Genomic DNA, 10,880 nt, shown 5'->3' with positions numbered 1-10,880 from the left:
ACGGAAACGCATTGGGTGGGGGGGGATTTATTAAAACTGGAGCAGACAAAATCTCTGACCCATTTTCAAATCTTACCTGAGCAAACTGAAGAGAGAAGCTGATTAGTTGCCATGGGCAACTGCTTCAGTTACTGTTCGGTTTGGTTCGGTGTGCTCCAGTTTTGATAAATTCCCCCCAGTATGTTTCATGATTCCCCTCACTTCTTGTCCCCTTGTCATTGGGGGGTACACTTTCATTACAGTGGGGAAGCAAAACATTTTTAGATGCAGTTCAAGTTTAATCTTTAACACACCTCTGCTACTTAAAGTAGGCAAAACTTTTTTTTTTAAGCTTTTGGATAGAGTAAGGGAGGGTTATAACTAGGGATGGGCCGAGTGTTCGATTCGAACATGAGTTCGAATCGAACATCGGCAGTTCGAGCGCTTGTCGAACGCCGAACTTTATGGGATGTTCGCGGTTTGTTCGACCGCGGACATTCCATAATACAAAATGCCCACTGAAGCTCTGATTTGTTAAAGTCTTTTTAAAGTAGGCAAAACTTTTTTTTTTAAGCTTTTGGATAGAGTAAGGGAGGGTTATAACTAGGGATGGGCCGAGTGTTCGATTCGAACATGAGTTCGAATCGAACATCGGCAGTTCGAGCGCTTGTCGAACGCCGAACTTTATGGGATGTTCGCGGTTTGTTCGACCGCGGACATTCCATAATACAAAATGCCCACTGAAGCTCTGATTTGTTAAAGTCTTGCACCTGACCATAGGTCAGGTGCAAGACTTTGCCCAATTAGAGCTCAGCGGAGGAGGGGCCTGAAGGAGAAAGTTATCTACCAGGTCCCCCCATGCTGATTGACAGCAGGCAGGTGCAATAGCCAACTTGCTATTGGCCAATAGCAGGCTGGGTATGGCTCAAAGCCTGCAGATGAAGAGGGGGCGGGGCAGAGGAGAAGCGGCCGGACTGGGGGGGCAGAGGAGAAGCGGCCGGACCGTGGGAGCGGAGGAGCTGACGGACCGGAGGAAGAGGAGGCGGCGTACCGGAGGAAGAGGAGCGGGCGAACCGGGAGAAGAGGAGCGTACGGACCCAGGAAGAGGAGTCGGCAGAAAAGGAGGTGCAGACGGACCGGAAGAAAATGGGGTGCCGCGGCCGGACGGGGGACAGAAAAGCCGCCGGACAAGTGGAAGACAGCAGCAGAGGTACAGGGGCAGCGGGGCAGCAGGGGCCGCTGCAGCCACATGTACCGGCAGCTGTATGGGGGTCGACCCCTATACACTTGCATTGAGTTCGAGTTCGTACGCGAACATTTCGGCGGTTCGAATACGAACCGAACACTGGGGTGCTTGGCTCATCCCTCCTCCACTGCCGCTGCTGGCTCTCACTGACTCAGCAGTGGCTGTGGAGAGGAACTCGCCGCTGCATAGATCACAGCCAGTGATCTGAACAGCGGTGCGTTCCTCTTCACAGCCGCCAGTGGCAGCCAGCAGCATGAGATGCCATAGCAACCCAGGCGGCCCGCATGGCATCAGGGATCTGGGTATAACTTCTCTCACCCTTTTAGATTGTAAGCCATCAGGGGCAGGGCCCTCCTTACCATCTTGTCTTAAATTGTATTTTGATTGTAATGTCTTCCCTATATTGTAAAGCACTGCACAAACTGTTGGCACTGTATAAATCCTGTGTAATAATAATAATCCAAGTGTGTGCACCTGCACCTGCACATATGTTCAAGTTCGGGTCGTTGCGTAGCCACATGCAGCCGGGTCCTGTCATAAGGATGTGCGCGCAATTACAGGCAACACCTGTCCCTCCGGAGAGCAGGTCTTTGCATGGGTATGCACGCAGTATGGATATGCATGCCCATGTGAATAAGGCCCTAAGAAGTGGAGCGGGTAAGCTAGATGGATAGAAGCTGGTTTTGAAGTATCAGCTGATATATATCAAAGTTTATTAAGGTGTTTTAATAATGTGCATGTGTGTCTATTTAATGGTTTTAGGTTATCAAAGGTAATTTAACATTTAGTAAAATTAAGATAGTATAGTGAAAGCAGAAAAGATTTTTCCTAACATAACAGTTAATCTATATTCCAGTATAGGAATGTTACATACTGTACATGGATACACACATTAATAGTATCATAGAGTGGGATGTTGTTTGATTTTATTTCTTAGGTTCCTCTGAAACCCAGTCATGTACCTCTAAAGTAATTTTCTCGGCTTCTTCTTTCCTTCCGTTAAACATGCCCACTCTCTTCATCTGACTGACTGCCTTGGCAGGTTTGCCAGAGAGGACGAGCCAGCGGGCAGATTCAGGGAACCACCTGTGAGGAGAGCAGAAGAGGTTTGTTTCTGTGTAAAACAGTATATAATTATAGGAATGTAGTTTTATACAGCTTCCAGTGTCTGGGACCCTGACATGAACATGCAGTGGCATAGCAATAGCCACAGCAATGGGCCTAGGATAGAAGGGTGCCCTAAAAGGCCACGGCGCATTTCTCCTCATAGCCGCTGCGAAGCTGTGTCAGTGACAGCCAAATGAGGCTGCGGCAGATGAGGGCGGTGTACGGAATGGAGGAGGTGGCGCCCGCATCCTCTTACATCACTGGCCAGCGACCTAAGAGCAGGTGGGGCCATTGATGTAAGAGAAGGCCGGGTCCGTCGATAGCAGAGGAGGCGGGGCCCGGGAACGGAACAGGAGTCGGGGCCCGGGGACGGAACAGGAGGTGGGGCCCGGCTACCACAGAGGCGCTGACAGGTAAGAGATCTCAGACCCTGCAGAGCCCACTATAGAGAGTCTATGGTGGGCTCTGCAGGGTCACTCTCCGCTGGGGCTCTGCAAGTGGCATAACTAGCAATCACGGGGCCCCATACAAAATTTTGCTATGGGGCCCTGTGATTTCTAGTTACGCCCCTGAGTGCTACTATAACTTTTACCCACAGCATTGCTCCCTAGTAGTGTACTGACTATGCTGATAGCTCTCCTGTTGCCTGTCCTTGATAAATACTTCATGTTTGGATCACTCCCAGCCACTACAATTACCTGGGGGACCCCATGATTTGTAGTTACACTCCTGTGAGCATGCCAAATCAATGTGGGCTGGTATTAGCCCCTTTCAGTCTCCAAACTGAAAATTGTAAAAGTTTCCAGGGGCTTCAATACTTCCCCATGACCTGGGGAAAAGTATTCAGATTAGGGATTCTAATTTCAAGCTGACTTAATTTTCTGCATGCTTGTTCCAGGTCAATAAAGCCAGAGACTGATCGTCAACTAGTACTCTAAAGCTCGCCATACGCTGCTCGATTTTACCCAAATCCTGCTGACTCAACTGAAGTTTGAGCTGTGGGTGGTCCTGCCAGCACCACCTGGCTCAATAAAAGTCAATTATTCAACAGACTTTTGTCAACAGAGCTGAGTGGAAAACTGTCAGCCTAAAGGTGCCCATACACTGCTCGATTCTCGTACGAGAATCGGGCGAAATCCCGCGATCATACGAGAATCGAGCAGTGTGAACGAAGACGTGCGACCGTTTCTACTGTGCGGTCGCACGTCTTTTGTCGAACCAACATGCTCGAAAACCCGCCGAGAATCGTACGATTCTCGGCGGGTTTCTAGCCTGCTCGTCCGATAGCTGCGGAACGGGCCTGCACACTGCCCGTTCTGCATTGCGGTCATAGGAAGCCCGCCCCTCAGCGGGGCGGGCTTTCGATGATCGCAAGTACGATCTGCCCGTCCAAGGTGGGCAGATCGTACGAGCTTTCAATAAGCATACGACCATCGCAAGACAAAAGTCTTGCGATGGTCGTAAGGTGTATGGGCACCTTAACAGTGACGGCAGACAATCAGCCACTGTTCAGGTATTCTGACAACTGTGGGCACAGGCTGTCAGAATACGATAGCCTGTTAGGGAAGATCGTCCATTCATGCAGTTTAGCATGGATGGAGGAATTGTTAGTTTCCCATAGGCTGAACAAAAAAAACATCTGTAAGTGTATGACTAGCATTTAAAAAATGTCATCAGTAGTAAATGAGGAGGCGATTCTTTGAAGGGTCAGTTGTGAACTTCTTTACTCAGCAACTGGTTTTGGGGGAAGGTTTATATATCTGTTCTGTATACTGCAGTTGCGTATTCATTTTATTATAGACCTTTCCCTGATTCTTTTAAGAAGGAGGAAATCAGTAGCCTATTGGACTTGTGCATAATATATCATTTACACAGTATTTACTATGATCTGTGACTCTTAAGGTGGCCATACACATAGTAATTAGTGATGTGTGACCGATTTGAGTACAAGCGTTCTCAAACATGCAACTCATCATCGATTAAAATATCAAACAATGCAAACCCAATTCCTCACTTAGTGAACAACTGAAGATATTGCTCTATGTACTGTATATATCTATCTATCTCAGCATTTCTCAACCTCTTTTCAGTCACAGTACCTTTTAAAAGTATGCAAAATCCCTGACTAAAATGTAAAAAAAAACAACATCTGGTCCTTCTAAAATCCATACCAGACCCTTATCCCAGATTGAGGTCTGCTACAGAAGTTATTTGGGGGCCCTATTCAAAAACACAATAAAAAATGGGATTTTCCTTCACATCAGAGTCGCCCCCTTTAAATCAACTTTCAAATCAGGAACACCCCTTCACATCAGAGCTCCCCCTTTACACTAGGGCACCCCCTTTACATTAGGAGCCCCTTTCACATCAGATTACCCCTCTCTCATATTGGAAGCCCTTTTCACATCAGTGCCCTCTCCTTTCACATCAGAGCCTCTCCCTTCAAATCAGGAGCCACCTTCACATCAGAGTCCCCCTTTACATTAGGAGTCCTCTTCACATCAAGAGCCCCCTTCCCTTCAGACGCCCCCCTTTCATATCAGAGTTCCCCCTTCACATCAGAAGCCTGCCTGCACCATTGAAAGGCATGATGCTGAGGCACCACTGAGGAGGACAGTGGGCACCCCATGGTGCCATGGAACCCTGGTTGAGAAAGGCTGACCTATCTATCTATCTATCTATCTATCTATCTATCTATCTATCTATCTATCAACAAAATTCCACCACAGCCAATCAACTTTGCAGAGTCTACATTTATCAAAAGCTCACTAAATGAATTGACTAAGGGTCTTTTGTGATTTGGAGTTCTTTCATTAAAGTGACGCAAATAAAAGAACGAGTGGTATTTTGTGAAGAGTAATATCTCAGCATGTAGTTCTTGGACACTTTAAATATTTATATATATATATTTATTTGAATGTGTTATCTTGCTGTTTATGCTTGTAGAGCAAATCTGAAATCATATCTAAATTATATACTGACATTTTTGCTATTGTAAACATGAAACAACTATTATTATTGACCTATAAATTATCAGTATTACTTTGATAGCACAAATATAGTATTAAAGGAGATAACATTTCCCATCACCTGATTTTTATTGTACAGGAAAACAGTATTCTATTTGTTTATCAGTAAAAATGTATTTTGTAGGTATTGTAGCTACCAGTGCAGTGACTTAATGTCATGAAAAGTACATATTGTACAGAACAGCAGAACATTCTATGCAGTACAGCAGAATCTTCTGTGCTGAACAGGAGAACCTTCTGTGCCATAAAGCAGAGCCTTTTGTGCAGAATAGGAGAACCTTCTGTGCAGTACAGCAGAACCTTCTGTGTAGAGCAAGAGAACCTTCTGTGCGGAACAGGAGAACCTTCTGTGCAGTAAAGTATAACAGTCTATGCAGTACAGCAGAGCCTTCTGTGTAGAATAGGGGAACCTTCTGTGCAGTACAGCAGAACCTTCTCTTGTACTGTAAAAAAGGTTCAGCTGTACTGCACAGATAGTTCTGCCACACTACATTGAAGGTCTTGCTGTACTGCAGCATGGATAGAAGGGACACCCTTCTATCCATCTCAAGCCCCTTAGCAGCCATGCCACTTACATGTGAATGTATATTATCAGCTTAGTAGTTGAAAAATATCATGTTGATCATATACTGCTGAATCAATGAAATTTGAGTCGAGGTGGCCCTGTTGGCTGAACAGTGACTACAACTAGTCGGATGCAGTCAATGTTCAGGTATTCAGACAGCTCTGGGTACCGGCTGTCTCAATACTATAGCCGACCAAGGAGAGTCCTCTATCCTTGCTACAGTATTTGTTCAGACACACACAAAAATCTAGGCGTGTATAGCCAGCTTTATTTCTATGCAAACAAAATAATCCACACTCCTACTTTCCACCTATAGCACCCCCAAAATGTTATATCACGAAGTGTACTTCGTGCACACAAAAAAACAACTAAATAACACATAAACAACTGAATGAGTAAATAATTAAAACAGTAGATGAATAAACACCTGTCCATTAAAATTGAGGTAACAGTCTAGTTTTTCACCTAAGATTCATACAACTTTCATCCACTTGGGTGAAAAAATTCAGAAACAGACCCCTAAGCAGGAAGAACAGCCTGCACATGTATTGAGCAAATATGGCTGCTCCCACGTGCATTTACAAGCTAAACATAGAAATAAGACTTTTAAACCATGTAGATGATAATATACGTTCACATGTAAGTATTAAAAAGAAAGTGGGGGGTTTCTTTCCCAATGATCCAACAGTGCTATAGATAAAACTGTAACATGAACTCATTTTACTTACCAGGAGTATAAGAAGTACAGGAAAAATGGTAGAGAAACAGAAAGCTGCAACCATCGCCAGTCTCTAATGCCATATGCTAAACCTGCAAGAAGGAGTTGTCCAACAGTATAGGAATATCCCGCCAGAGTGCCTGTTATTGTGCGAACGTTGGTTGGAACCCATTCCACAACTGCAATGATAAAGCAGCATGCATACAATACCCATCACTGGAAAATCATTGCTTGCTCATATTGATATGCACACATTATAAAGTCACCATACCTTATTTTTCACAGAAAATATAGTTTTATTGCTTTGGATTATTTAACGTATATCTAAACCCATAAACAAAATAGTAATACAGAATATTGCATATTATTATTGTTATTATATAATATTGTATTGTTAGTAACACACTTCCTGTTCTAAAGTGACAACATCAATTTACTACACAGGACCTATGTAAGAGCAACTTTGTCACCCTAGGCTGCTCTCCTGATTTGCAAAAACGTACCCGTTCTTCTCATCCCCATTAAAAGAGAAGCAAAGCTAAAACTTTTTGGGGGCTATAGTCCTCTTTTGGGTCAAAGGAATACATTTACTAATATACTTCTGTGGCTCAAAGTCAGCAGCTAGTGGGCTACCACCAGTTATTTGCTGACAGAGCAGAGTTGCACTGCAGCCAGGAAAGATCCACCCCCCTGCTTGACTGACAGCTGGCTCTGCTTCTCTAGAGACATAGCCAGCTATACACACCTCTCCCCTGGCTGTCCCTCCAATGAGCGCTAAAGGAACAGAGAGGGAAGGGGGGAATCCTTGCGAGGAGCTGTGATTGGCAGTCACCACTTTCTACAGGCTTGCATGCAGCAAGTTTTGTTTTTTTTAAGAACGGACTGCAGGTCCGTTGGGGGTGCAGGGGGTGCGCCCCGCACCGGGTGACACCATCGGAACCGGTGACACCAAAATCACTGACAGTGATTTTGGTGTCAGTATCTTTGAAAAGTTGGGGATTCAGACATGGACTGGGAGCCGGACAGTTTCACAAGGGAGGAGGGGCCGACGGCATACCTTAGCCCGCTTGGTGAACATCCCCCCTCTTTTTGACGGCGTCCATCACCAACATGAGTGCACACAAAGTCACTACGCACATGCGTGATGTCACACGCATGCGCTCCGGGTGACATAACACCTGGAGACACCCCTGCCTAGAGGTTTATGCTCCCAGTTGTGAATTCAGCTGTACAGAGCATGCTCCACCTCAGAACAGAATGTGTTTACTCTTCAATATTTACACCACCTCCAAAGAAACTCTAAAGCTCATATCCCCAGCTTTGTCCATGTCCTCCCCACAGATAATGCACACTAACCAGTGATCACACCCACCACTATGCCCATGTCCTCTCAATAGGTGCTGCTCACTAAGCAATATCCACAAACCCTAGCTGTGCCCATGTTCTATCCCTACTCTTACTATAGCTTCATACTTTGTGTCCCCACTGGGGAAATTTTCCCTGTCTTCCTGTCCTCTTGACACCTGTACAAGAAAATGTGGCTGTGGTTGCCTTCTGAACAGGAAAGCAAAAAGAGCTAAAACATAATTGTCAAAAGTCCTTACCCTTCCTCACTCTATTAAACATGTATATATAAATTTGTCTCTCCATTGGAGAGATTTATCATCACTTGCCCTGACTGAAAGTGGGGGAAATCTCCCCAATAAAGATACAAACAGCAATAAAAAGAAAAACCTGAAAGAAGCTCCAACCCTGTTCTGTTCAAAATAAAATTTAAAAGATTTGGCTGGAGATGTGCTTTAAAATTTCCTAAGCTTAAAAAAAAACATACAAACATAATTACCCAAAACCATTATAGCTTCCTTATACCATATAGCCAATAAGTGTGACTCCAAATTCTTTATGAATGTTAGCTAAGAATATACCGTATATACTCGAGTATAAGCCGAGATTTTCAGCCCATTTTTTTGGGTGAAAAGTGCCCCCCTCGGCTTATACTCGAGTCAGCGCCAGCGCGTCTTCTTACTTACCTCGCCGAGCGTCGCGTCACTGCTGCTCGGTGTGCGGCGCTCACCCCCTTTTCCACTTACAGAGCTAGGTTATTTTTCTTTTAAATAAATATTAATGTATTTTAATGGTATCTATCTACCAGTAGCTGCCTCATTTCCCACCCTCGGCTTATATTCGGGTCAATACTTTTTCCCAGTTTTTTTGGCTAAAATTAGGTACCTCGGCTTATATTCGGGACGGCTTATACTCGAGTATATACGGTATTCTCTTTCTCTCTCTATCTATATCTATATATCATAAAGTTAGTTTGTACAAAGGTGAGACACTTTGGGCTTGAAATCCTATAAAAAAGTAAAATAAATAAATAGCTGATTTAAGATATGAATATGTTTTTCAGAGGAATTATATAAGAAGTGCTTTTAAGTATGTAATAAAGTGTCTAGTAGTCAAAGAATAACTAGGCCTACCACATGCAATGCAACAAGAAACTTGTACAACCTTTCATGTCTGTCTATTGACTTCATGTTTACAACCTTTGTACGTGTTGCTTGTTAGGAGATTCATTCAAATCTCAAGTGTCAAGATTTTATGCATGGTTGACATTAAAGTAGAATAATATAACACATTATAGCTAAACTCCAGTCATAAAAAAAACAACTGTCTATCAAAAGGGTCCTCTGCACCTACAGAATCAATGTTACAATCTCACAACTTGAGGGTTGGCAATAAGACCTGTTGGCTTCACAGAGAGCAGTTGCAGCACATTATGGCCACTAGATGGAACCAAGGAGCATAGGAATCTCCTACACTCCTTGACTCCTGCTAGTGGCCATAATGCATTGTGAACCTCGTTTGCATAGGTGTTCACTCTTATAACTCTTCTTCACAAATCTCCAGCTTACTTTTCATTCCACATTTACACATGAATTCCATGCATAGGCTTCCTACATACTTAAGGCAGTAGTGTTCAGCCCAATTCCAGACAGAGCCATCCCACAAAGAAACCGGAATACACAGTAGGAGAGGTAGTTTGGAGAAAAGGTAGTGCAGATCCCACAGACAGCCATTTGTAAGTATGACCAAATTAGCAATGCCCTTCGACCGTACCTAGGAAAAATTGAAACGTGTCATAGTGATTTTCTGGTCATGGCATGCATATAATGACATCTAAGATTATTAGAGTAGGACCGTATTAAAGTGTCACCTACTTGTCTGACAGGCCTCCCAGGATAATGGCTCCCACAAGCACACCTGCCATGTACAAGGACTGAGCCAGCTGTCTTTTGTGTTTGGTGCTGCACACCAAATCCCACTATAAAATAAAATATTGGTAACGTAAATGAAACTCTGAAATGCTTACGGATCTCTTACTTTACCTGACTAAATCATTTACAAATGTGTTTGTTGTCTTAATGCATAGTTCAGATGCAGTGCATGTCTGTAGGGATATCGATGCTAAGCCATGCCAGTCAGGGCCAGCCTTTGGGGAGTGTGAGCTGTGTAGTCGCACATTGTGCCATGGCAACAGGGGCCGGATTCCCCACAAGGCCACTGAGGCCATGGCCTCGGAGCGTCAGGGTGTAGACAGGCGGGAAAGCCTGCAGCTTCTCTTCGAATCCCAGCTGCCCTCCCCTGTATGGGGAGAGGCAATGGGGATCCAAGGGGAAATGGAGTGCTGAAGCTGGCAAGGGGGGCGGAGGAGGGAGCGATGTTATCAGGATGGATGAGCCGGGAGAAGATTGCAGAGCCACCGGCTGTCAAATCTAGGATGGCTGAGCATTTCTTTGCGTGGACGAGTGGCTCCCATCACTTTCAGGATGGCTGAGCGGAGGATTAGTAAGTACATGCAATATTTAATGATCCTCTGTGTGCAGCACAAACACTGGAGTGTAAACATCTGGGGACACATAGTACGATGTGTCCCCAGTTATGAATGAACAGGAAGTGCTTTACATAACTTTCCTGTTCGTTCATGAGTTTCTGAATGGGTAGAAGCAGCTCAGTACAGAGGCTTCTATCCATTCATAACTGGTTGATTGTAAATATTTACTATCTCCAGTTTGTGAATGAATGGGAAGTCTCTGTACTGAGTTGCCGCTACCCATTCCATACCATTCAGTGCTGAGGCTCCAGAAAAAGAGATTGAGGACTCTCTGTCCTCAATTTCTTTTTCTATTTCAAATGTCAAAAGGGAGATGTTTGGGGTCTGATATTTTAACCAAAGCC

The 10,880-nt window shown here is 44.5% G+C and overlaps 1 protein-coding gene across 3 annotated transcripts in view; it reads right to left on the bottom strand.

Annotated features, from left to right (window-relative positions):
* LOC108794511 (solute carrier family 22 member 6-A-like) overlaps positions 1–10,880 on the bottom strand; it is a 44,779-nt gene that overhangs the window by 20,339 nt on the left and 13,560 nt on the right. For 2 of the 3 annotated variants that reach the window (XM_018565564.1, XM_018565557.1), the window contains 2 exons: positions 6,655–6,823; positions 2,188–2,311 (listed from right to left, as the gene is read on the bottom strand). In XM_018565564.1, the coding sequence (XP_018421066.1) occupies positions 2,188–2,311; positions 6,655–6,823 (293 nt within the window). Of the gene's footprint in view, positions 1–2,187; positions 2,312–6,654; positions 6,824–9,606; positions 9,762–9,862; positions 9,971–10,880 lie in introns of those variants that run through there. The other variant, XM_018565572.1, reaches the window with a different exon arrangement.

This window comes from Nanorana parkeri, unplaced genomic scaffold (genome assembly GCF_000935625.1).
Source record: "Nanorana parkeri isolate BGI_ZX_2015 unplaced genomic scaffold, ASM93562v1 scaffold25, whole genome shotgun sequence".
In the NCBI taxonomy this organism is placed as follows: Eukaryota; Metazoa; Chordata; class Amphibia; order Anura; family Dicroglossidae; genus Nanorana; species Nanorana parkeri.
The sequence above is the reverse complement of the archived record's forward strand: the minus strand, read 5'-3'. Positions and strand labels throughout refer to the sequence as shown.